This window comes from Malus domestica, chromosome 01 (genome assembly GCF_042453785.1).
Source record: "Malus domestica chromosome 01, GDT2T_hap1".
In the NCBI taxonomy this organism is placed as follows: Eukaryota; Viridiplantae; Streptophyta; class Magnoliopsida; order Rosales; family Rosaceae; genus Malus; species Malus domestica.
In genome coordinates, this window is record NC_091661.1 from 29,192,470 (window position 1) to 29,219,466 (window position 26,997).

Genomic DNA, 26,997 nt, shown 5'->3' on the forward strand with positions numbered 1-26,997 from the left:
AACGAAGCATTCAAGTCGTACAAATTGCAGTCTACCGTCAGAATATCAGGCACCATTAGCTTAAAGGTCCTTTTTATATATGGTCATCAAATTGGATAAGTCTAAGAGACAAAACAAACATGATTAAACATGAATATGGAAGAAAAGAAAATAGACGTTTGATTATCATTTTCTTACGTATAAATATTTGTGCAGAAACCAACTGTATAAGAAAAATAAAATTTATTTAATTCTCAAGATCAAAGTAAATTGGCGATTTAAATTGGGAACAAATTGTAAAAATAAAAAACTTTGAGTAATTGCCCTCACTCTGATTTGAGTTTACCACACGGTAATTCTGTCTCACTTCACCATCCTCAATCACCCCAAGATTTCCAAGTTTTACCATAGAAGCTGCAAACTCCTTAAAGAACGCACTTTGGCTTTCGGCATTTGTTTCTTACCTTCTGAGAGAACACATTGTTCATGGTTGGGTCGACACCATGAAGCGAACTAAAATTCCGAAGTCGGGATTCGAATGAAGAACAATGTGAAAACCCTAGAGTGCGACCACCAGATAAAGCAACCAAATCTTCGTTGAAAGTTGGAGGTGGTAAGTTGATGGTCTCATTAGCTCTTGACATTCTTCCGTCTTTCCTCCCTTTTAGCACATTCCACTGCGGACATCCGGACTGTCAAAAGTTGTTAAGAATGTATCTCACATCAATAAGAGAAGGAATTTTGCATGAGTTTATAATTAGTTAGGTCACTCCTTGAAAGCAGTAATAGTAATGCATGTAAGGCGAAGATTGTTTTCGGTGGAAATTAACACAACCATTACTGATACATTGAAAGCAAATAATATGGTGCTACAACCTGACGCTTTAAGCATATACATGAAATTATACAACTGGTTCAAAAATCATAGGAAATTATAAACGTCCATTTGATCTTTTATTGTTTGACCTTATTAATATTATTAATCTAAGAGCACGGCCTACGAAAGACCGGTATCCATTGCATTTCTTGTTTATTTTAATTTTTATGGGATTGTCTTCAGAGATGATTGACAAGCATTATTATTTATCTGATGTATGTTGCTTAAGACTGCGATGCGATCAACAGCGCGCATTATTGGCGGTCCAATGAGCAATTCGGTCTCCACCTCAGAACTCATGATACTTTGGCTCCAGTAGTTTACAGAAGCAGAAGCAGAAGCTCCTGCTTTTTCATAGCTTACAGAAGCAGAAGCTCTTTTTTCTTGAGCTGAATGCTCCATCAACAGCTTCGCACCACTCTGATCATATCATCATAGTGCAGATAAATAAACAAGAAAAGAAAGAAAGACTAGAGAAATTTACAATGATCGGTTTAAGATTCTTATCATGATATAACATCACCTCAAACGTCATTCACAGTACGCAGTTGTTGGTAATTAAATAATGGCAAAAGAGTTCAACAGGACTTAACAAAGTTTACCTCTTCGCGTAATTTTGCGTTCTCTTGTAAGAGGAGCGTCTCCTGATTTTAGAGAGAAAGATGGTGTTAGAACTTGAAACTAGTGAAGCAGTTGATCTATATCTGTAAAAATTACTATTAATAGGTTTTGTAGCACTAAAATTTAAGGAGAAATCGACCGCAATTGATCGTTTTTCAAATCTCAATTGCTGAAATGGTTAGTTTCAAGTATGCCATTGACATCTAACCATTATGTCGTAATTATTTGACCACTGTGTTGTCGATATTCGATTGATGTTGTCAATATTTGATTATGATCTATTTAGCAATTGAGATTTGATTTTATGATATTTTAGCAAAAAATAAAATAAATACCTTTGCCTTTAGATTTTCCATCTGCTCCATGAATAATTGAGCCTGGAATCACTTCAAGTTTGTTAAATTCCAAAAGAAAAAGAAAAATCCATTAAACAGATACGTGTTGGAGGAAAATAGACTTGTGACCATCAGCTGAAATACATGTACTTATGTACCTTTCTCTCTCTTATGCTGCGTAAACTTCGTTCCAGCTGGCTACTGATCTCCTGGAGTTCTTCAACAAAGCAAGAATCCAAATCATTTCCCAAAAGCTTCCTAAGACACACAAATTTCAGAGTTTAGGAAAACCTAAAATATCAGTTGAGTGAAAAAGGGCAGGGGAAGATGATCAAACTAAGCCATAAACCGTTGAGAAGCTTCTAGGATCTCTATCTTCTTGGTCATAATAGCTGATTCATGCTTCAAGTGCTGCATGCATGCAGATTAATTAGCTTTTGACAATTAAAAGTTGTCTCATATGGGGGTTAGGTTAACAAAAGATGAGTGCAGAAAGTTAAAAAGGAGTGCAGAAATCACATCTCTGATAAAATTGTCGAAAATCAAACATCATATCATCAACGGTTATAACACATGATAACATAAAGAAGTCCCAACGAAAGAGTACAATCATTGCGAAATGTGATCTTTAATCTCTTTAGGTGTGAAAGGAGTTGCTAGAAGTTAACCTAGTCAACGACTTGAAACCCCCTCCCTCCCCCCCCCCCCCACTTCTCTTTTCTTTCACCCATTTTCATTTGATGAGCATGTATCAAGTGTCAGTGTAGTAAATAGTGGTTATAGACAAATTGGAGTAGGATTCTCTCCCTTTCAAATTTCCCTCCCCTCAAGTTGCATCCTATTTGTACGGTCACGATTAAGCCATGTCACCTTCTGGTGTTGACTTCTTTATAAAAAGTGAAAGAGAAAGAGGAAAATGGGAGAGGATTAGAGGGGAGGGGCATGAATTTAGAAGGGAGAGAATCCTACTCTGGAAAAAATCCAAAAAACTTGCCTGCAATTAATATCTTATATAATATATAGACACAACTGTATGCGTACGGTAATGATTTTCACATGGATAGAAGATAACTATAAAGCAAAGTTGGGTTTTTCATATTAGTTTAGATGAGTTTGATTCTCATGGTTTGAACAATTTAACATTAATTTTGGATTGGTGTAAGTTTGATAAATGTGAGCTCAATCTATTAATTGTGAAACTCAAATGCGTTTTCTTTTCCCTCACTTCATTATTGGTTGTTCTCCTTTCTCTCTCTCAAAATGGTTGGCCCGCTATTATATGAATGAAACTCATAAGAGCTATACATGACACTTAACAATAAGACTCATCCTTGTTGAACTCACTTCCTATGCTTGTTTGCTTTTCATCTATTAGAATCAAACTCAAATTTGCTAGTTCACTCTAGAAGTGTGGAAGTCCTGACAATTAGTTCTTGATTTTATTCTCTATAAATACATTGATATGAAAGGTGCATAACAAAACCAAGTAGGAAGAACAAGAATCATCCCAGCAAGTGATCTCAAAAACACTTCCCAGGAATGTTATACTGATTAGGCTACTAGAACCCTCACATAAAACACAATAATCCTCTTTCCTTTTCCATAAAGCACCGAGAAATGCCTCCCAGATAAAGTTATATATGGTGAAAATGAGTTCGCCATATAAAATGCAACTATGCAGGGAGTGGTGCTTATTAACCACCTTGTACCTCTAGCACAACAGTAAAAACGAAACTTCAATGTCCGCTGATATGAAGAAAATCTAACAAAGACTTCGCAATTAATTTTTTACGTGCACACACATATATGCATATGTATATATCCCAAAAAGTGACAACTATTCCTCCAGAAAGGCATGGAAGTTATCCAATCTCTCAACCCTTTACTTACCTGGTGGAAGGCCCCGTTGCAAACTCCCACCAACCCACCGGAAGCAACTAAAATACTTGCAATTTGTTCAACATATGCCTAAATTTAACAGATTAATTTTACATTTTGTAACGAAAAAGAAATATAATCTTTTCATATATACTTAACCAGATCACTTGAAAAGAAAGGATTGAGAGTAAAATGCTATAGTTCTCGTTCTTTATTAAATCATGTATAACCGATCTCTTTCCACCAAGATTTGATGTAAATTACTACCTTCTTCTCAATATATTAAAGGACGCTGAAACATTTTTTGTGATATAAAGGGCCAATTACGACTCAAAACTTTAGGTCCGTAACTATAATTAAGCTTCTATCCTGAAATACATCAAATCGGCTAAAAGAGATCATAGCCATAAAGAGAAAGCTAAAAGTTGTTTCTTTCCCTAATATAGTTATATCAGCAAGTCTACTCTCAATGCACTTGCACACTATCTTCCGTCATTTTGAAGATTATGGCCGAAGACTAAATTCATCACACCAAGATTTTTAAAGTTTCATAACAAAATCTGAAATCTAAAAGATTGAATTTTCAAAATCCAAGATAGATCGCCTAACCTGCACATGTTGTTCCACTTCAACCTTGTTGGTTTGCTCATCTTTTGCATAGTTATGGTATCGTGTTAGAGTCTCTTGCATGCTGAAGCATCCAGAAAAATAAAGGTCAAAAATTCAAATATGATGAAATCATAGAGTACTCCATATTAGTTCCAGTATCTCTTAACAATATGATATAGATGATGTTTTGCAGTGGTTCAAGTTTTCTGAAAACTCATTCAGTTTAGTGGACAAAATCTACATAAATTGTTGCAGAGGACAGAGAATGCACTATAGTTAACAAAAAAGCAGTTAGCATTTAGACCTACACTTTGTAAATTGTAAAAGGAGTAAGCTACTATCAATGAAATTGTGTTGATCATATCACTGCAATCATTCACAAATTATAATTAAAATACCACTCCATTGTATGTGGATGAATTTTTAATGTTCGAATTCATTTCAGGTAAGTTTAATACAGCTTGGTTCCTCCCGTTTCAAACTCAAACCAGTTGCTGAAGTCCCGTTCAAGTTAAATATATGCTAATCGAAAGGAAACGGCTAGGATGGATGATAATTGGAGCTGGTGTGTTGAAGTAAAATTGGTCAGTGGAGTATAGGATATGTCTAGTGAACTTCATTTAAGTCAAAAAAGGAAAACAAAATGCCACAAATATTTTCTAAAAGTTAAAACTTTGAGTACACAAATCTGCCTGTGAGGTAACTGAAGAAATACATATTGTACTAATTACAAAGATATATCTGAATTTGGTTTGATTATAATTATAAATTTATAAGGGTAAACATCATGTGTAAGATGTATGGTACAAATTAAACATAAATATATATAGGTTGTCAAGTACTGATTATGACTAGAACTGATAGAAAGCTCGAAATCTGTATTGTATTTTTACAACATATATAGTACACCCTAGCATTAGCACCAGGCACCAAGCATCACGAGTACCCCATACCTTGTTGTTTCATTTAATGAAATTAAGCATATAGAACAAAAGAAAGATGGGGTTTCAAGAATTTATAGAAATTAAAGAAAACGTACTCAGAGCTGCAGAACTCATAGAGCTTGTCTTTCTGGGAGAAGATGATGACTGCAACTTCTGCATCGCAAAGAACCGAAAGTTCATAAGCTTTCTTTAACAAGCCGTTTCGACGTTTGGTGAAGGTCACTTGCCGGCTTGTGGCATTCTCAATTCTTTTCATCTCAATCTTCCCTCTCACCATGTCTTAGCTTTGCCTAATTCATCGGCCACCACCATCGTTAATTGCAAAAAACAGGGAAAAATCTTATAAAATTGGTAAAGATAAGCAACATATATAGCTCAAAAAGCTAGCTATAGAAGGGTTATTTAGAAGCACTATTGAGAAAAAGATTTACAACCTGCACCCAGGAGGGTTTGGAGAAGTACTCCAACACTAGAAAAAATGTCAGATTTGGGAAGAACGTCCGGTGACAATGAAGAAAACCCAGGAGATAGTCAACTTGAAAAACCCCAAAGAAGTTCTAAAAGAAGCAAATTAGAGATGAACCCAAAAGGATATATAGAAAGAAAAAAATTCCCAAAAAGATTTTAAATTAAGTTTCTAAAAATAGAACCCAGAGAATAAGTTTTAATTACCAAAAGGATACAGAAAAAGACCCCCAACGGTATTGGATTTGAAGGATACAATTATGGAAAATAGAACAGAAACCCTAAAATAATGTTCACAGTGCAGGAAAACGCAAAGAAGGAATATCTGATTGTGAATGTCCAATCTCTTTTTTTTTTTTAAAGCCGAATGTGAAGGAAAAATTACAGATAAATATACTTTTAATACTTAATTTTATATTAAAACAAAAATTTTTAAACATTTCAATGAAAGACAAAAATTAATATATGTGAAAGATGACATCATTTACACTATGTTTGGATTAATAAATTTAAGATTATTAAGAAATTTTAAAATGAGAGAAATTGAAATGACAGGATTTTATTTTCTAGAATTTGTGAATTTTCTTGTTTGGTTAATCTAAAAAAACAATGGACTTGAATACGGAATTTGTTATTTTTAAGCCATCAATCATAAAAATTGGGAAATGACACATATTTACATGGAATTTAAACTTGGAAATTGGAGGTCCCAAATTCCAAGTTCTTTTTCTACACAAAAATTCTAAATTTCTATATTTATGAATCTAAACAGGGGAATTGGTGTATGTCAATTTATAAATTCTGACTTTTATCTAAATTTCAAGTTTATTTCCCTCATCCAAACATAATGTTACTTTTTTTTTCCTCTAAAATGTAAGTTACAAAAATACATTTTATCTTTTGCATTTTTTCACACTTCTTTCTCCTACTCTCTTATTTCTCTTTTTTTTTCTTTCTCATGCTCCTCTCTCTATGTCTCTCTCACTCTCTACCTCTCTCTCACTCTCTCTCTCTCTCTCTCTCTCTCTCTCTCTCTCTCTCTCTCTCTCTCTTCCTTTTTCCTATTTCATCAATAAACAACAAATATCGATCCATATACCAATAAAATCACAATTTATGCATGTGCATGATCAAGAAAACATGGTACGATGAAGCACAAGCCATTCTTGACGATTTGTCAAAAGGTCATCTTGAAGAATTTAACAAGCCCAAGTAAAAAATTTGAACTAAGGAACTATTGCAGAAGCTAGCTAGAGCAATGTTAACCTGTGAGTTTGTCTACCAACTCTTTATATTTAAATATAGAAAAAATGCTTTTCTCGAGGATGACTTGGTGAAGCACTGAAACCCTCTAAGGTAAAGGAGACTTCCCATATTTGAAAAGATTTCTTCATTTAGAAATGAGTTAGTTCGCTAATTTTGTAGAGATTTATAGATGTTGAAGTGGATCTTAATTTGTATTCTACTATAAGTTAGGAGGTCGGTATCAAATAAGTGATATGTACAAGAACAACAACATTGAAATTCATTTTTCTTTACTTCGATTAAATTATGGTAACAAAAATAGGGTGACATGTTTGTAGTTCTGAACTAACATATATAGTTTTATTTCGTTAATTTGTACAAAAGCATGCTTATTTTCTAGTTACTGAGCTTAAAGATATCACTATAATTTATGTTTTGTTTCTTCTGTTTATTTGCTTTTAGGTTCAATATCTACTGATGAAACAAACAAAGATTCGTATGTGAGGATTAGTGAAATCGAGCTTACTTTGTGTTGTAATTTTGTTGTATTTTCATTGGGTTGTATAGAGAGATGGGTTTGTAAATGAATCTATTAAATGTGTTTCTTTTGGCCTAAAAAAATGGTCGAAGACGAGTTGAACCGATTCAGCAAAAATGGTTGATGACGGGTTGAACTGATTCTGCAAATAGGTTGAACTGATTTTGCAAAATGAAGACGGGTTGAACTGATTCTGGAAAATGGTCGAGAACGGGTTGAACTGATTCTGCAAAATAGTCAAGGACGGGTTAAGCTGATTATTCAAAAATAGTCGAAGACGAGTTGAACTGATGCTACAAAAATGATCAAGGACGGGTTGAACTGGTTCTGCAAAATAGTCGATGACGAGTTGAACTGATTCTACATATAATTTCAAAACTGATTCTGCAGAAATAGTCGATGATGAGTTAAGCTTATGACATATATTAATTTTGTTGGAGTTGTGAGGGCTGGGTTCTATTAACAGCCCTAAAGACTTACAGGAATGACTGGTATTCTAAAACATTGTTTTCATGTTTTCGTCTCTTCTTGACATGTTTAAAAACTAGTGGAGTTACTTGAAATATAGTGAAAGTTTTTGTCTCTATATATAAAGCTTCCGAATTTGAATTATATTATTGCTAACTTATTGTGAAACTTAATCTTTTTTTACTTAAATATTATCGTTTATTAAAAATAAAATAAAAAATCTCTTTATTCTCAGGCCACACAACCCTTTTCTTTCCATTTTGACTACTTCCATTATTCCCTTCGTCTTTCTCTCCAAACTTCATACACACACAAAAAAAGGCATAGTTTTAATTAGGATTAATTGTTGATTTAGTTCTTAAATTATTACCTCAGTGAAAATTAGATTTTTTTCGGTAAAAAAATCCCTAATATTAGTTTCAAAATTATTTTATCCAATTTTTCATCAACTTAAGTCATATGACTCATTTTAGAGGGTAATGTTATCATTTTATTGCCTACAAACCCTTAACGTTGTACATTAGTTGCAAATCTAACTTCCTATTTACTTTTTAAAGTTAACTCCATAGACTAAAGTTAACGTTTTATTTAGAAGAAATACAAATATGGAAACTAAATTAGAAACCCTAGAAATAATATTCACATAGAAGGGAAACACAGGGAAGGATCTTTTTATCTAATTGTGGATGCCCACTCCCTTTATCCTCAGGCCACACAATCCTTTTTTTTTTTCTTTTCTTTTTTTCATATTGATCGATAGCTCTACTTATATTATTCCGTTTGTATTTCTCACAAAACTTCCTAACCCAATAAAAAGGTATAATTAACTATAAAACTCTCAGTCATAACAAATAAATGAATATAAAATAAACAGACATAAGTTTAGTCAATTTAAATATAAGTACCTAGTTGCGTTTCTTAATTGGGAAATATAGAATAATGTTAGGTACACTAATTTTTTAGACTAATTTGTAAACCATGTGATATTTCCCTAATATAAAATAAGCATATTAATCAACACTTAAATAATAATTCAATCATCAACAATCATATCATATATTTACAAAGTTTGAATAACTAGTCTCTCAAGTATTACCGGCAAAAATAAGAAACAAAGAAGAAAAAGAGAGAGGACGAGCTATATATAAGCAATAGTGTTTTGTAAAAGTGCTTGAGAATCAACTGAAAGAATTTTCATAATGCTAGGTGGGCTACATTTTTAGATTAAATTTGTGAACTATGTGGTATGTTATAATAAAATAAAATAAAAAACATTAGTCAACACTTAAGCCATAATTCTATGTCACCTCATATTTTTTATAATATTTTATAATTTTAATACAAAAATTAATATTAAATTACAAGGTACCTAAGAGTCCATGCTGCATTTGCTGTCAGCGGCCCATCGTCATTTTTTCGAAGATACGACTGTGTCACGTAGCTAGCCTTGAGTGCCGAATCCAAATTTTCAGCGAGACGGGGACGTATTTGTGGGATCCAGAAAGAACCATTGGCCGAAAGCCTGGAAATATGATGTTTTGGATCTAGCAAGGTCAGTCACATCCTTCGATCTCTTAAATAAAGAAGAATACCTAAACCTTAAAAATCACAATGATAAAATAAGAATACGTCTGATATTGTCTCAAAATTTAAACTCATATAATAATAATAGTAAGATAATGAGCATACTCCCTTTTTCTTTTACTATTTATACTTCTACAAGTTAAATAAATCTAAAAACGGCATAACATGTTAGCCAGGGTAAAATACTAAGTGAGCTTTTACTTAATACATATTACAATCGAAATCTTTAATTTAATTTTTATTTATCCTTTTTTTTTTTGAAGTCAAAGACTGTTTTGAACCCTCTACATTAAATTCATTTAAACTGCAAGAAGGTGAAGATTTTGAATCTTGGGCAATAGACACTTGGAGGGATGCATTCGATTGGGATTTTGATGGATTTTGATAGAGTGTAATTAATTTCTAGAGATTTTATGTAAAATTTTGAAAGATTCCATCAAATTCTCAGGGAGATGTGAGATTTGTGAATACTTAAAATAAACTATAAAATTTATCAAATTCTCTCAGATTCACCAACTTTTTAAAATTCTTTAAAATTAATTTCTACTTGAATACATCTAAAATATTATAACTCTTTTAAAATCTTGATTAAATACAGCTAAACTTTAAAAGAATAATTTAAAATCATAATTAAATACCCCTAAATTTATAAAGAGAAAGAAATTAAATATCTCAAAATCCCAATCTACTACACTCCCTAAGTTGAAGTGAATGTCAATTCTACTCCAATAGAGTCTGGGTAAATGAGCCAGAAACCCTAAAACAGAGCAAGCGAGAAAAACGAAGGCCGAGTCCTCCTACGCGTATGGCTGAAACGAGAAAAAACAAGCGGAAAATGGGAATCCGTAGAGGAAAGCAGATTCCAAGAAAACAGCATCCAAGTGGCCTCCAATCAAACCAAACCAAAGCTTCAGATAGCTCCTCTCAAAGATACCATTCTCTTTACTTTAAGAATCCCATTTCACTATCTAAAAAATTTGGTGCATTTGATTGGATTGTGTAGAATCATCTGATTAGATTCGTTAAGAGACGCCGGTATCACTTGCTCTTGGAGAAATGCTTCTATGATTATGGAAAACAAAGGTTTTTGTTGCCCTGCGCAACTTTAGTTAGTAGCTTTAGGAGACCAGCTCGAGTGAGCAGCCTTCACGATGGCTGCTGGTCCGGCTACGTGTGAGAAAGACATTGAGGTTCCAGAGTCTACACGGTATTTGACATTCCTTGTGTCTTTGTGAATTGAAGCTCATGTAACGGGTGACTAGGCGCAAGGATGTCAACACCCAGCGCATTGAGATCAGGCTACTAATTTATCCAAGAGCTCAAAACCGTGAGAGTAGATAGGTAGAAAGAGAAGTTTATAGGGCGAAACGAAGCATTCGAGTCGTACAAATTGCATTATTAGTCTACCTTCAGAATATCAGGCACCATTAGCTTAAGGTCCTTTTTATATATAGTCATCAAATTGAATAAATCTATCCAATAAAATAAACATGATTAAACATGATTAAACATGAATGCGTTGAGAAAGAAAAAATGCGTGTGATTTTCAGTTTCGTGCATACAAATGTTTATGTAGAAACCAACCGTATAAGGAAAATAGAATTTATTTAATTCTCAGGGCAAGATCAAAGTTACATTGGCAATTTAAATTGGGAAAAAATGAAAATCTTTGGGTAAGTGCTCTCTCAGACAGGAATTAGGGTATAACTATTTAATCTGAAGAAAACGCCCATTATTTGATCAGAAAAGCCATGTCATAGAGATGAGTTCGATTACTTGTCACTTCTTAATGCGAATTATGGGCTCAAATCGAATACCAAACCCCTTAACTTCAGATGTTTTCCCAAAAAAATAAAAAATAAAAAATAAAAATCTCTTAACTTCAGATTTCCCTAAACCAATTCGTTGACTTACACCTTCCAGTTGCTCCATAATATGTTCCGCTAGTTTTACATCACACACTTACTCTCCTCATACATTGATAGCAAATAAAGTGGTGCTAACATACACAAAATTATACAACAGGCTCAAAACTCAGGAAATTATAACTTCTTTGATCTTTTATTGTTTGACCTTATTAGTATTATTAATCTGAGAGCACGGCCTACTACAGATGGGTATCCATCGCATTTTTTTGTTCTTTATTTTAATTGTTATGGCATTTTCTTTAGAGATGATTGACAAACATTATTATTTATCTGATGTATGTTGACTCAGGCTGTGATGCATCAACAGCGCGCATTATTGGCGGTCCAATGAACAATTCAGTCTCCACCTCAGAACTCATGCTACCTTGGCTCCTGTAGTTTACAGAAGCAGAAACTCCTGCTTTTTCATAGCTTAAAGTAGAAGCTCTTTTTGCTTGAACTGAATGCTCCATCCACAGCTTTGCACCACTCTGAGCATATCATCATAGTGCAGATAAATAAACAAGAGAAGAAGGAAAGACCAGAAAAATTCACAATGATCGGTTTAAGATTCTTATCATGATATAACATCACCTCAAACCTCATTCACAGTACCTAGTTGTTGGTAATCAAATAATGGCAAAAGGGTTCAACCGGACTAGTTTACCTGTTCACGTAATTTTGCATTCTCTTGTAAGAGGAGAGTCTCCTGATTTTAGAAGAGAGAAAGATGGTGTTAGAACTTGGAACTAGTGAAGCAGTTGGACATATATGTAAGAGGAGAGTCTCCTGATTTTAGAAGAGAGAAAGATGGTGTTAGAACTTGGAACTAGTGAAGCAGTTGGACATATATCTGTAAAAATTCAAATGAATAGGTTTTGTAGCACTAAAATTTAAAGAGAAATTGGCTGCAATTGATCATTTTTCAAATCTCAATTGGTGAAAAGATCAATTTCAAGTTTGCCATTGATATCTAACCATTACGTCATCAATATTTGACCACTGTGTTGTCGATATTCAATTATATGCTGTCAACGATTATGATCAATTTAGCAATTGAGATTTGATTTTATGATCATTTTAGCAAATAAATAAATACCTTTGCCTTTAGCTGTTCCATCTGCTCCATGAATAATTGAGCCTGGAGTCACTTCAAGTTAGTTAAATTCCAATAGAAGAAAAAAAAAATCCATTTAACTGATACAAGTTGGGAGGAAAATGGACTTGTGACCATCAGCTGAAATACATGTACTTATGTACCTTTCTCTCTCTTATGCTGCGTAAACTTCGTTCAAGCTGGCTACTCAACTCTTGGAGTTCTTCAACATAGCAAGAATCCAAATCATTTCCCAAAAGCTTCCTAAGACATACAAATTTCAGAGTTTAGGAAAACCTGAAATGTCAGTTGAGTGTAAAAAATGCAGGAGAAGATGATCAAACTAAGCCATAAACCTTTGAGTAGCTTCTAGGATCTCTATCTTCTTGGCCATAATAGCTGATTCATGTTTCAAGTGCTGCATGCATGCAGATTAATTAGTTTTTCTCAGTTAAAAGTTGTCTCATATGGGGTTAGATTTAACCAAAGATAAAAGCAGAAAGTTAAAAGGGCGTGCGAAAATCACATCTCTAACAAAATTGTCTGAAAAACAAACATCATATCATCAGCGGTTATAACACATGATAACATAAAGAAGTCCCAACGAAAGAGTACAATCATTGCGAAATGTGAACTATAGTATTTCTAGGTGTGAAAGGAGTTGCTAAAAGTTAACCTAGTCAACGACTTGAAACCCCCACCCCCTCCCTCTCCCTAACTTCTCTTTTCTTTCACCCATTTTCATTTGACAAGCATGTGTTGTAGAATTTTTCAAATCGACGAGCTGAGGGCCCACTCCAACAACATCGATATTGTCCCCACTTTACCACCTGTCCAATCCTCAAGTATGGAGTTTTATCACAAAAGGTTTTGATGTTTGTTAGAGTGGGGTAATTCTATTTAAAGTACTTTTCTCCTTCCCTCTGTCCGATGTGGGACAATTGGTTTCAACACTCCCCGCACGTGAGACCCCATTTTATGGGTCACACGTGGAGATCCACACATCGGCAACCACGTGAAGCGATGTCAGGGATCACCCATCGTGTGGGGCCAAATGGGGACCCACCCAATCACATAACATCTTTGGCCTACGTGGAGCCATGTCGGGGTTCACCCATTGCGCGGGGCCAGTGGGGACCCACCCAATCACTTGGGTGTACAAGCCCGTCCCCTGGCTCTAATACCATGTAGAATTTTTTCAGGTCGACGGGCCAAGTGCCCACTCCAACAACACTAATACTGTCTCCACTTTACCACCTGTCCAATCCTCAGGTGTGAGGTTTTATCACAAAAGATCTCGGTGTTAGTTAGGGTGGGGTAATTCTATTTAAAGTACTCTTTCTCCTTCCCTCTGTCCGATGTGGGACAATTGGTTTCAACATGTGTCAAGTGTCAATGTAGTAAATTAGAGATGATGGACATAGTGGGGAAGGACTCTCTCCCTTTCAAATTTCCTTCACCTCTAGTCCCCTCTTATTTGAACGGTCACGATTAAACCATGTCAACATCTTGTGTTGACTTCTTTATAAAGAGAGAGATAACGTGGAGAGTGGGGGGAGAGAAAAGGAGGGGAATGAATTTGGAGGTTAGAGAATCCTACTCCGAACAAATTAAAAAAAACTTGCCAGCAATTAAAATCTTATGGTACTTAACATACAGACACAATTGCGTGTGTACGGTAATGATTTTCACATAGCTAGAAGATAACTATAAAGCAAAGTTGGGGTTTTCATAGTAGTTTAGATAAGTTAGATTCCTATAGTTTGAACTATGTAACATTATTTTTGGATTTATGTGAGTTTGATAAATGTGAGTCCCATCTATTAATTGTGAAACTCAAATGCGTTTTCTTTTCCCATCTATTAATTGTGAAACTCAAATGCGTTTTCTTTTCCTTCACTTCATTATTGATTGTTCTCCTCTCTCTCTCAAAATGGTTGGCCCACTATTATATGAATCAAACCCATGAGAGCTATACATGACACTTAACAATTGGACTCACTCTTGTTAAACTAAAAATTTCCGACTTACTATGCTTGTTTGATTTTTATTTATTAGAATGAAACTCAAATTTGCTGGTTCACTGTAGAAGTGTGGAGTTCCTAACAATTAGTTCTCGATTATCTTCTATATATATTGTTAAGAAAGGTGCATAGCAAAACCAAGTAGGACGAACAAGAACCATCCCAGCAAGTGATCTCAAAAACACTTCCCATGAAAGTTAACTGACTAGGCAAGTAGATCCCTCAAAGACTTGGTGCTTCTGTCCCCAAATAAACCACAATAATCCTGAGAACCATAAAGAACCCAGAAATGACTCCTAGGCTCCTACTCAGGTTATGTATGGCAAAAACGAGTTCACCATTTGAGGATGCAACCAAGCAAGGAGTGGTGCTTATTACTCACCATGTACCTCTAGCACACCAGTAAAAACGAATTTTCAATCTCAGCTGATATGAAGAAAATCTATCAAAAACTTCCCAATTAATTTTTCGCGTGCACACCACACACATATACATATGTATGTATATCCCAAAAAGTAACAACTATACCTCCAGTAGGCATGTAATTTATCCAATTTCTCAACCCTTTACTTCCCTGATGGAAGGCGTCGTTGCATACTCCCACCAACCCACCGGAAGCAACTAAATTACTTGCAATTTGTTCAACAGACCTAAATTTAACAGATTAATTTTAAATTTCGTAATGAAAAAGAAATAGATCTTGTTCATATATACTCAACCAGTTCACTTCAAAAGAAAGGATTGAGTAAACTGCTATAGTTCTCGTTCTTTATTAAGTCATGTATAAATTGACCTTCTTTCCACCAAGATTTGATGTAAATTACTACCTTCTTCTCTATAAATTAAAGGATGCTAAAACAAATCAGCTAAAAGAGGTCATAGCCTTAAAGATAAAGCTAAAAGTTTTTTTTTTCTTCCCTAATATAGTACCATTAAGACTACTCTAAATGCAAGGAAGTCTATACTTTGGACAACATGCACTTGCATACTATCTTCCATCATTTTGAAGATTATGGCCCAAGACTAAATTCATCACATCAAGATTTTTTAAGTTTCATAACAAAATCTGAAATCTAAAAGATTGGATTTTCAAAATCCAACATAGAGCTTCTAACCTGCACATGTTGTTCCACTTCAACCTTGTTGGTTTGCTCATGATCTTTTGCATATTTACGGTATCGTGTTAGAGTCTCTCGCATGCTGAAGCATCCAGAAAAAAAAAGTCCAAAATATCAGATAATGATGAAATCATTGTACTCCATTCATCCTAGTATCTCTTAACAATATGATATAGATGACATTTTGCAATGATTCAATTTTCTGAAATCTCATTCAATTTAGTGGACAAAATCTACATAAATTGTTGCAAAGGACAGAATGCTCCATAGTTAACAAAAAAGCCAGCTAGCATTTAGACCTACACACCTGTAAATTGTAAAACGAGTAGGCTAATATCAATGAAATTGTGTTGAACATATAACTGCAATAATTCACAAATTATAATTAAGGTACAACTCCATCGTATGTGGATGAGTTTTTAATGTTTGAATTCATTTCAGGTCAGTTTAATACAGCTTGGTTGCTCCCGTTTCAAACTCAAACCGGCTGCTGAGATGTCCCGTTCACGTTAAATATATGCTAATCGCAAGGAAATAGCTACGATGGATGATAACTAGAGCTGGTGAGTTGAAATAAAATTGGTCAGTGGGGTATAGGATACGTCTAGTGAACTTCATCTAAGTCAAAAAAAGTAAAACAAGAGTACAAAATTATTTTGTAAAAGTTAAAACTTTGAGTACAGAAATCTGGCTGGAATGTAGTTGAACAAATACATATTGTACTAAATATATATCTGAATTGATCTGATTATAATTATAAGGGTAAACATCATGTGTAAGATGTATGGTACAAATTAAACATAAATATATATAGGTTTTCAAGTATTGATTGTGATTATACGGATAGAAAGCTACAAATCTGTATTATATTTTTACATCATACTACACCCTAGCATCAAGCTAGTACAGGTACCCCTTACCTTCTTGTTTCATCTAATGAAATTAAGCATATAGAAGAAAAGAAAGATGCGGTTTCAAGAATTTATAGAAATTAAAGAAACTTACTCAGAGCTGGAGAACTCATAGAGCCTGTCCTTCTGGGAGAAGATGATGACTGCAACTTCAGCATCGCAAAGAACCGAAAGTTCATAAGCTTTCTTTAACAAGCCGTTTCGACGTTTGGAGAAGGTCACCTGCCGGCTTGTGGCATTCTCAATTCTTTTCATCTCAATCTTCCCTCTCACCATGTCTTGGCTTTGCCTAATTCATCATTCACCACCATCGTTAATTGTCACACCAAAGAAAAAAAACAAAAACAAAAAAAAAAAAAAAAAAAAAAGCAAAAAGCTTATAAAATTGGTAAAGGTAAGAAACATATATAGCTCAAATCGCTATATATAGAAGGGTTTTTCAGAAGCAGTATACTGAGACAAAGATTTACAAGCAGGAAGATTTGAAGAAGTACCCTAACACTAGAAAAAATGTTGGATTTGTGAAGAACGTCCGGTGACCCTGGAGATAGTGAACTTTGAAAACCCCAAAGAAGTTCTAATAAAAAGCAAATTATAGATGAACCCCAAAAGCATATATACAAAAAAAATTCCCAAAAACATGGTAAATTGAGTTTCTAAAAATAGAACCCAGAGACCCCATAAGGGTTAATTACCAAAAGGACACAGAAAGCACCCCCAAAAAAGCGACAAGGACACAACGGTATTGGATTTGAAGGATACAGTTATGGAAAACTGATCAGAAACCCTAAAAATAATATTCACAGTGCAGGAAACGCAAAGAAGGAATTTTTTATCTGATTGTGTCCAATCTCTTTCTTCTCTTTATTCTCAGGCCACACAACCATTTTCCTTCCATATTGATCGAGAGCTCCTTCTATTATTCCCCTTGTCCTTCTGCCCAAACTTCCTACCCACAAAAAATAAAAAGTAAAAAGTATAATATTAATTAGGGGTATGCGGATAGAACATACATTTTTATTTCTCTCACACCTTTTATTAATTTCTATCATTTGATCTTTTTTAATTCATCCAATCCAATGATCGAAAATTAAAAAGATGTGAGAGAAGTAAAAAATGGTGTGTGGATACCACATCCCTATTAATTATAGAGTTCTCAGCTATAGCAAATAAAAAATGAAATAATTGATATAAGTGTAGCCAAGTTACCATAATAGTGTACTTTCGCCTACACTTAAATTTGATTTTTTATACTCGTAGTAAAACATAAAAGAGTAATTAAATGATTCTTCACCTCATTTTTTCTCTTATTTCACAAAATTAAGAGTACTGTCAATTTGGATCTCATAAAATTTTAATGAATTTTTTTTAAGTGACTGATTTTAAAAGGTTTGAATGCTCTACAACTCTACATGAATTTTGGTAAATTATGTGGATTTGTACAAACTTCTTTTATAATTTTTTTAGAATTTATTAACTTCTGCAACATAAAATAATTTTTTTTCCTGTTACACAATTTGAAAGGAACATAAACCTTTATAAATTGATATAGAAATACAAATGAATCAAATATGTCTTTTCATTTCCATTTGAATTGTGACTTTTTAAAAATAAAATTATCATTCTCGCAATAAGAAATAAAAGGGTAATTAAATGAATTAAATGATTCCCTAACCTCATTTCTTCTTCTCAAAGAAAGAGAAGAGGGAGTGGAATCTTTATAGGTTCTTTTAATATGTTGAGGTAATCATCGTACAATTACTTGCGGATGAGCCAATAGAAACAGGCCACCGCATTGTCCGATGTCTGCAGACCGTCGTCATTTTTTCCAAGATACGACCGTGTCACGTGCCAGCCTTGAGTGCCGAGTCCAAACTTGTTTTCCCTACATTTATGAGAGATTTTTCATCTGACCGTCACACAAACAGGTACACCACGTGTCTTTATGTAAATTGTTAGATATGTGTGTTAAAAGATTAATAGCTTAAAAATTAAAATTTTCCACCACTTACATAAAAACATGTGGTGTATCATCCGTGTTCCCGTTACAACTAAAAATTTTCCTACATGGGGGCGTTTGTTTGCCCTCACTAAGTGGGACTGGACTAGATTGGACTAGCTGTTAGTCCAATACCGTGTTTGTTCCATGCTGGGACTAACATTAATGAGACTAAAGAGGACTAGCATGGACAAAACCCCTCACTAAGAGGTCTTAGCGAAACCCCCCAATAACCATGGGACTAGCTAAAACTATCATTTCTCGTCCTTGTCATGCTCAACAACCACTCCCGATAGACTCCTCGTCATCTCCGGTCACCTAGATCATAATAAAATATTAATAATTTATATATTAAATAATATAATATTAGAATTTGTTATTATCCAGCTTCTTAGTTCAACACTGCACCAAACGTTTCACTAAGTTAGTCCAATTTAGTTTAGTCTAAGTCAATCCAGCTTAATCCTTGAAGTTAGTCCAGTTCGAGATAGTCTGGCACAACAAACGCCCCCTTAAGGTTTTAGGAGCGAGCCGGGGACGTACAGGTGAGGTCCTAAGGTACCGTTTGGTACGTGGGACGGGACGGGACGGAACGGGACGAGCCGTTCCGTCCCACGTTTGGTGCGCCTAAAAACTGTGGAACGGGTTGTCCCATGGGACGAAATTTGGCTGATTTTTCGTTCCACCTCTTCCCCCTGGAACGACCCGTTCCACATCCGTGGAACATAAATTTATAACATTTTATGACAAAATTTCTCCTTTTCTTTTTCAATATTTACATCATCTGTTCCGTCCCGTCCCGTCCCGTTCTGTTCCGTCCCGTCCCGTTCCGTTCCGTCCCATTTGCGTACCATAAGGGAACCATTGGCCGGAACCATTGGCTCGTCTGTGTAGCATGGTCAATCAGGTCTCTAGATTATAAAATAAAAATAAAATAGGATACTTGAGAGTGAACTGCATTTTACATGGGTTTATTTAAACACACCTAACAGACTTTATGGCAAATGGACTTCAAACTTATTTGCGATAAAATGCATTCTACATTGGTTTATTTTAAGGAGTTTTAACGAAAAAATTTCAATACTGTTTATTTTATTGAAAAATTATATTTTTACATTAAAAAATCAATCATTGTACTATTCATTTTACTTTTTATTTTATCCTTATCGTTAAAACTCAAAGTTTTCAAGCTATCTTTATTAGCTTTTCTTTTATTTTAAGTATAAAAACATCTAATAGACTTTATGGAAAATAGATTTCAAACTTATTTGCAATAAAATCTATTAGGTGTTTCTATATATAAAAAAAAGTTTGTGACGTCATTTTATAATTTTCTATCTTTTATAATTTATTCAATGCAAATATTTAAAAATTACTTCTCATAGTGAATTCGGACGATGAAAAATTCATCATAGATTCTGCATATAACCAAAAAAAAAAAAAAAAGATGAATTTGGAGCACTTTAATTCGTAGTTATATATTCAAAGGGCATATGGAAAGGCGGCTTTCTTTGCTATATTGGTGGAAAATGAAAGAATAAAGAGGAAGAAAAATAGTCCTTAATATCTTGATGAAATGATTTAGTATTGTCGCCTGATGTTACAGTTTGATTGTGAATGTAATATTCGACAACGCTATAGGCGATGAGTTTTATTGCTGATCCATTGCCCAACCCGAGTCTCTCTAACAAGCTCAATATTTTTATAAGCAATTATCATTATCTAATATTTATGAAGTTCCTAAACCTCTTGACATTATTTTGTAGTTTCTCTTTTACCTTTTTTAACAAAAAAAAAAAGAAAAAAACTGTGTACAGTATCAGGTACTGGTAGATACCTACAATTTGCATCAAGATTTCAATCAAGTCCCTTCAATTGATGGCAACGGCGCAAGTAATAATATAAAATGTAGAATTTGCAGCCATTGTACTTGTGCAGGTTAATTAACCAGCTTATTCTCCAGTTAATAAATGGGGAAGGAGATATTACGAAAAGAACAAGACTTGAAAAGTGTTTGTAGCTTAATAAGCATTCATTTGAAAGTATTTTCAAAATAACTAAAAACATTTGTGGTAAAAATATTTTTTATACTAATTCTTAGTAAAAAAATTCAAGTGGATTTTATGAAAACACTTTAAGTATTTTTTGCAAGAAGCACAAATTTAGTGCTTCTAAAGCACTTAAAGTACGTTTGGAACCCAAAATCAATTTTACCAAAATTATTTTCAATCATTTTAAAAATACTTCAACACGAGCTCTTAGTTAGCAATCACCCTTATATTTGAGGTCTCATATTTTGTGATTGAATACCACATCCTCAAAATTGCATGTATAAAAAAGAGATATAAAAAAAAAACATTAGTTAGGTCCATATAGTCGTCATTAAAAATTTTCACTTTTTACAAGGGTATTTTTCTTTCTAATTATAAAACGTTTGGAGCACACAATTAAATTTTAAAGTGTCGATAACAATTTCTTATATATAATATGTTAGAGAAAATTGTAGAAATAGTTCTTTAATTTTAACCCAATTGGAGCAATAGTACCTCAATTAAAAATCCATGGTCATTGGTTCCTTAACTCATCAAAACATGTAGCTATGATCCTTTTCGTTAATTCAGTCAAAATGAGTCATGTTGGAATGACAATTGCTATAATTAGGTTAAAGTTGAGAAACCATTGCTCTAATTGAGCTAAAGTTGATGGATCATTTCTCCAATTAGGTTAAAGTTGAATGACCATTATTGCAATTTTTCTCATTTGATTTTTCATATTAACCTCATGATTAAACTTCATATGCATGATATATGACTCATTTTGACGAAAGTTCTAAAAAAATTGAAAAAAAAACTATAACTTTACGTTTTGATTAGTTAAGGAACCAATAGTCGTGAATTTTTAATTGATGAACCTTTAATCTAATCGAGTTAAAATTGAAAGATTGTTTCTACAATTTTCTCATCACGTTATAATAGAATAGGTAAATTCCTTAACAATAAAAATTCCCATTTCAAAAAAAAATAAAAATAAAAAATCCCATTTCAAAAGAGTACATGATGGCTCAGCCCATAACTAGAAATGAATCGGTAGGCCAAGACTTGAGAAAATGGGCTATGAAACCCAAAAAACGGAGGAAGCGAGAAAGCGAAAGAAAGGCATCGAATGGCTGAAACAAGAACAACAAACAAGCGGAAAATGGCAGACCGGAGAGGAGAAGCAGATTCCGAGAAAACATCCAATTGGCCGTCCATTAAACCAAAGAAAAATCTTCAGCTAACTCCTCCCAAAGATACCAATCTTTTTACTGTAAGAATCCCATTCCATTTTTATTTCAAAAATCTTGCATCTTTTTTTTGAAAAATTCAAATTTTTTTGACATATGGGTTCTTATCAGATGCATGAACAGTATTTTGGGTTTAATTTATTATTTGAGTAAATATTAAAATCGGGATCAAAATTTGATCTTGGTGAAGATTATGGTGTAATGGTGGTCTGTTAATAGTTAATTGAGTGAGTTAAGGTATTTTCAGGTGCAGAATTTCCTGACTTCTGCAGAATCAAATGCTTTCGTTAAAGCTGCAGAGTCTATGAGGTTTGTTCACCAGGGGAGTCTTGGCCCGACGAAAGGCGAAGCGTACAGAGACAATGATAGAATATCTGTGAATGATCCTGTTCTTGCAGATACAATATGGGAGTCTGGTCTTAACAAATTGTTTTCTGACATTAAAATTCGAGGGAGGACCGCTGTTGGATTAAACCGAATATCAGATTCTATAGGTTGGTGAAGTTCATTTTGTTAATGTTGTTTAACAAGTAAGTTTTGGAAGTTACAGAGTAGATTGTTTGACATACCTGTGGTCCGAAGAGCGAATATAATTGCTGTAAGAGACCACCGTGGGTGAGCAGCCTTCACGGTGCATGGCTGCTGCTCCGGTTACCTGTGGGCAAGACATTGAGATTCCAGAGTCCGCAGCATGGTATTTGACAGTCCTTGTGTCCTTGGTGTAAACCGAAGATCTTGGAACGGCTGAGCAGGGCCGAAAGGATGTTAACAATCGGCACAATGAGATCAAGCTGTTAATTTTATTCCACAGCTCAAAATTGTGAGAGTAGATACTGTGAGAATTCCTTCTCGACTGATGAGTGTTGTTGAAAGGGAAGAGAGAAGGCAGGATCGTCAACAGATCGAAAAGGCATTACGACACTGACTCCGTCTTTTGTGACAATGCCAACCCGCCGTTTGATCGGAAAATAAATTGACTTAACAATACGAAAAAACGGATATGATTAAACACGGCTGTGCTAGGGAAGAAAAAAAGTGTTGACTTGTTAACCTGTGCGCAGAAACCAACTGTATAAGGAAAATAAATTTTATTCTCAACATGATCAAATTTACATCGGAGATTTAAATCGGGAACAAATTGTAAGCAATAAAAATAAAAATTCTCACGCGATTAGATGATTCTGATCAATTCACCACATGGCAATTCAGTCTCACTTCACCACCATCCTCAATCACCCCAACATTTCCAAGATTTACCATTGAAGCTGCAAACTCCTTGAAGAACACACTTTGATCCTTGGCAAACGACTCAACAATCCATCCAGTCCTGTAATCGCTAAACAACGCTTGATCCGATCCAAACACGCCCTTACCTGCCACCAATTGCTTGTAGTAATTGTTATCAAAAGTTGAGGAAGTTGAGTCCAACAACTCTCCGGCAGTGATATCCCTGTTCGGCTTAGAGCATTTGGTTCTTAGCTTCTGAGCAAATTCTTTGTTCATGGTTGGGTCGACATCGTGCACTGAACTAAAATTCCGAAGCCGGGATTCAAATGAAGAACAATGTGAGAACCCTAGAGTGTGGCCGCCAGATAGAGCAACCAAATCTTTAAAACCTAAACCTCTCTTAGCAAAGCTTTGAATCAATTGGGACACGTTGAAAGTTGGAGCTGGTAAGTTGATGGTCTCATTAGCTCTCGACACCCTTCCGTCTTTCCTCCCCTTTAGCAAATTCCAAAACGGACCTCCGGACTGACAAAAATGAGCGTACGTACATCAGTTTCTTGTACATTAAGCATTTGTATGGCAACGTGTGAACTTAAGTGCATACATACCATGATCACTACATCTCTTGCAGCAATGCCGACGATATCAGCACAAGAAACAGTGTGTGGACATGCGGCTTCTAGCTTGACTTTGGCATCGTCAATCACGTAGAATGATCGGACTGAGATATTGGGAGGGTCGTCTTTCTCTGCTTGGTTTCCTGCGGTGGAGTCTAGCAGCAACGATGCATCGCATCCGTAACCAATAAGAAGCATAAATTAATTCTACAAAAAATTTATACGATATATAGACAAGCTTCTTAGCAGGGATCCCGCTCTACTGTTCATGGAGGAGAATAACATAGTGCAATAATTAATATTGTATGTATAGTGACCAAGTAATGACCACATAGCTCTACAGGATCAGGAATGTTATGTAGGCAATATAGGGGATAGTTTAAGTGAGAGAGAGAGAGAGAGAGAGAGAGACTGTACCCTTATGAAACAATCATGGAAGAACATCCTTAAGATACGAGCTGGGACTTTAGGGTCATGCATGGAAGCATTATACACCGCTTGTAATATAATTTTCTCAGCTTGTGGACACGTTTGATCATAGTACTGAGAACTGAGCGCTGCTTTTGACTGTGAAAACCTAGTTGAAAGCAGTAACAGTAATGCATGGAGGAAGAAGAAGAAGATTGTTTTTGGTGCAAACACACCCATTTTCTCTGGGACAAATGAGGTAGGAATTAGGGTTTAGATATTTTGAAGGTGCTGATATAAATTTTATATATAGGATCATTGTACATAAACATTTTCCGCATTTCATGTATATATGTTATATGAATGTTGATCGTACTTTTACGTTACTCAATAGAGAAACAGCCTGCATTGTAATATAGCTAGCGAACGTGAAGTACTAAAACTTTGACCCTGCTTTTGGTCATGTACTATTGTACTGTGCCTTGAAACCAAGCATATCCACCTAAGCTGTTGTTCTTGGTCCTTCGAGGACCAACGTTTTGTTGAATGGATTAAACTTAAAGATTATTCTAAAAGAAGCAAAAGTCATATTTGAATATTGTTGAAGTATGATCAGGTTATTGTTGGCTTATATCTATCAGGTTGGTTGTGCTTGCGGTTGGTGAGAAAGTGGGAATAATGTACAACAATTTCGTAGTACTACTGCAAATAAGATATAAAAGAGGGTGAAGTTACTTCAAATTTATTTGTTCATGTCGAACAAAAATTCATAGTTGTAGCCATCCAGCTATCCAGACAAGCTGGATGGCTACTCATTTGAACCACTAGCCTTAGGTCATCTCCAACCGAAGGCTGGTTAGAGGGTTTGTTTTAACCCTTTGGCCTTTCAAGAAATTAATATTTTAATGAACAGTAAATGGCCGTATTTGTCTCCATCTCCAACCAAGGACCAAAGGGCCATAGGGCTCGCTTTAGCCCTGTCACAAAAAACCGTCTCCAACCGAATGCCAAACATAATTTATTATTTAAATTTAATGTTGTTTCATGTTAATTTAATATTGTATAATGGCTTAGGAAGTTAAAGGAAAAAAATAGAATTTAAAAAAAATATGAAACAAATTTTGTAGAATAGAAGTTATAGGAAAAAAAATAGAATTAAAAAAAATATATGAAACAAATTTTGTAAAATAGAAGTTATAGGAAGTTATAGAAATAAAAACATAGAATTAAAAAAAAAAAAGTTATAGGAAAAAAAATTGTAAATAAAAAAAATAAAGGCTAGCTGACGTCAGCTAGCCATTGCATTTGAAAATTTGGCCTAGCATTCCTGTCAGTTATATTTGACAGGAATGCTCACTTTTCTGACCAGCTCGAGGCTGGCTGGTTAGATTGGGCCAGTCCTTTGGCCGTTTCAGATTCCATATCAATATCTTGTGTTGACTTCTTTATAAAGAGAGAAAGATAACTTGGAAAGTGAGAGGGGAGAGAAAAGGAGGGGAATGAATTTGGAGATGAGAGAATCCTACTCCGAACAAATTCAAAAAAACTTGTCAGCAATTAAAATCTTATGGTACTTAACATACAGACACAATTGCGTGTGTACATACAGACACAATTACGTGTGTACGGTAATGATTTTCACATAGCTAGAAGATAACTATAAAGCAAAGTTGGGGTTTTCATAGTAGTTTAGATAAGTTAGATTCCTATAGTTCGAACTATGTAACATTATTTTCGGATTGATGTGAGTTTGATAAATGTGAGTCCCATCTATTAATTGTGAAACTCAAATGCGTTTTCTTTTTCTTCACTTCATTATTGATTGTTCTCCTTTCTCCCTATCAAAATGGTTGGCCCACTATTATATGAATCAAACTCATGACAGCTATACATGACACTTAACAATTGGACTCACTGTTGTTAGACCAAAAATTTCCGACTTACAATGCTTGTTTGATTTTTATTTATTAGAATGAAACTCAAATTTGCTGGTTCACTGTAGAAGTGTGGAGTTCCTAACAATTAGTTCTTGTTTATCTTCTATATATTGTTAAGAAAGGTGCTTAGCAAAACCAAGTAGGACGAACAAGAACCATCCCAGCAAGTGATCTCAAAAACACTTCCCAGGAAAGTTAACTGATTAGGCTAGTAGATCCCTCAAAGGCTTGGTGCTTCTCTCCTCTCATAAACCACAATAATCCTGAGAACCATAAAGCACCCAGAAATGCCTCCTAGGCTCCTACTCAAGTTATGTAGGGCAAAAACGAGTTCGCCATTTGAGCATGCAACGAAGCAAGGAGTGGTGCTTATTACTCACCATGTACCTCTAGCACACCAGTAAAAACGAATTTTCAATCTCAGCTCATATGAAGAAAATCTATCAAAAACTTCCCTATTAATTTTTTGCGTGCACACACATATACATATGTATGTATATCCCAAAAAGCAACAACTGTACCTCCAGAAGGCATGCAATTTATCCAATTTCTCAACCCTTTACTTCCCTGGTGGAAGGCGTCGTTGCATACTCCCACCAACCCACCGGAAGCAACTAAATTACTTGCAATTTGTTCAACAGGCCTAAATTTAACAGATTAATTTTAAATTTAGTAATGAAAAAGAAATAGATCTTGTTCATATATACTCAACCAGTTCACTTCAAAAGAAAGGATTGAGTAAAATGCTATAGTTCTTGTTCTTTATTAAGTCATGTATAAATTGATCTTCTTTCCACCAAGATTTGATGTAAATTACTACCTTCTTCTCTATAAATTAAAGGATGCTAAAACAAATCAGCTAAAAGAGGTCATAGCCTTAAAGAGAAGGCTAAAAGTTTTTTTTTTCTTCCCTAATATAGTTATACC

The 26,997-nt window shown here is 34.5% G+C and overlaps 2 protein-coding genes, 1 long non-coding RNA gene and 1 pseudogene across 9 annotated transcripts; 1 reads left to right on the forward strand and 3 right to left on the reverse strand.

The window, feature by feature from the left end:
• Positions 1 to 207: 207 nt before the first annotated feature.
• LOC103439967 (MADS-box protein AGL42-like) lies at positions 208 to 6,073 on the reverse strand. 4 transcript variants are annotated; one of them, XM_008378632.4, is made up of 9 exons: positions 5,916 to 6,050; positions 5,678 to 5,800; positions 5,339 to 5,533; positions 4,300 to 4,381; positions 2,162 to 2,223; positions 1,971 to 2,070; positions 1,813 to 1,854; positions 1,459 to 1,500; positions 208 to 671 (listed from the first exon to the last, which is right to left on the reverse strand). In XM_008378632.4, the coding sequence occupies exons 3-9, from the start codon at positions 5,518 to 5,520 to the stop codon at positions 405 to 407; spliced, it is 777 nt and encodes a 258-aa protein (XP_008376854.1). In that variant the 5' UTR covers positions 5,521 to 5,533; positions 5,678 to 5,800; positions 5,916 to 6,050; the 3' UTR covers positions 208 to 404. The 4 variants fall into 4 exon arrangements, with proteins under 4 accessions (XP_008376854.1, XP_008376871.1, XP_008376847.1 ...); XM_070826569.1 differs by lacking the exon at positions 208 to 671 and adding an exon at positions 805 to 1,276; XM_008378649.3 differs by having other exon boundaries at positions 208 to 656; positions 5,678 to 6,073.
• A 5,357-nt stretch (positions 6,074 to 11,430) lies between these two features.
• On the reverse strand, positions 11,431 to 17,533 carry MADS21 (MADS-box protein SOC1-like). Of its 4 annotated transcripts, none has more exons than XM_017334930.3 (8): positions 17,094 to 17,533; positions 16,694 to 16,888; positions 15,686 to 15,770; positions 12,903 to 12,964; positions 12,711 to 12,810; positions 12,550 to 12,591; positions 12,118 to 12,239; positions 11,431 to 11,941 (listed from the first exon to the last, which is right to left on the reverse strand). In XM_017334930.3, exons 2-8 carry the CDS (start codon positions 16,873 to 16,875, stop codon positions 11,884 to 11,886), a joined length of 651 nt encoding a protein of 216 aa, XP_017190419.2. In that variant the 5' UTR covers positions 16,876 to 16,888; positions 17,094 to 17,533; the 3' UTR covers positions 11,431 to 11,883.
• A 4,230-nt stretch (positions 17,534 to 21,763) lies between these two features.
• Positions 21,764 to 22,424, forward strand: LOC114826462 (uncharacterized). The gene is made up of 2 exons (XR_011583523.1): positions 21,764 to 21,904; positions 22,129 to 22,424. It is a non-coding gene; the product is annotated as an uncharacterized lncRNA (long non-coding RNA).
• Positions 22,425 to 22,954: 530 nt separating this feature from the next.
• Positions 22,955 to 26,250, reverse strand: LOC103406505 (peroxidase 66-like; annotated as a pseudogene).
• Positions 26,251 to 26,997: the final 747 nt, after the last annotated feature.

Coding starts and splice junctions, on each gene's coding strand:
- MADS21 (XM_017334789.3), bottom strand. CDS start 16,875: ATGGTGAGAGGGAAGATTGAGATGAAAAGAATTGAGAATGCCACAAGC. Junction 12,592..12,710: donor GCAGCATAAGAGAGAGAAAG/GTACATAAGTAC, acceptor AAGTGACTCCAG/GCTCAATTATTCATGGAGCA. Junction 11,942..12,117: donor ATGCAAAATTACGTGAACAG/GTAAACTAGTCC, acceptor TGATATGCTCAG/AGTGGTGCAAAGCTGTGGAT.
- LOC103439967 (XM_008378625.3), bottom strand. CDS start 5,520: ATGGTGAGAGGGAAGATTGAGATGAAAAGAATTGAGAATGCCACAAGC. Junction 2,224..4,299: donor AAGTGGAACAACATGTGCAG/GTTAGGCGATCT, acceptor GCATGCATGCAG/CACTTGAAGCATGAATCAGC. Junction 1,501..1,812: donor TGGAAAATCTAAAGGCAAAG/GTATTTATTTTA, acceptor CTCTAAAATCAG/GAGACGCTCCTCTTACAAGA.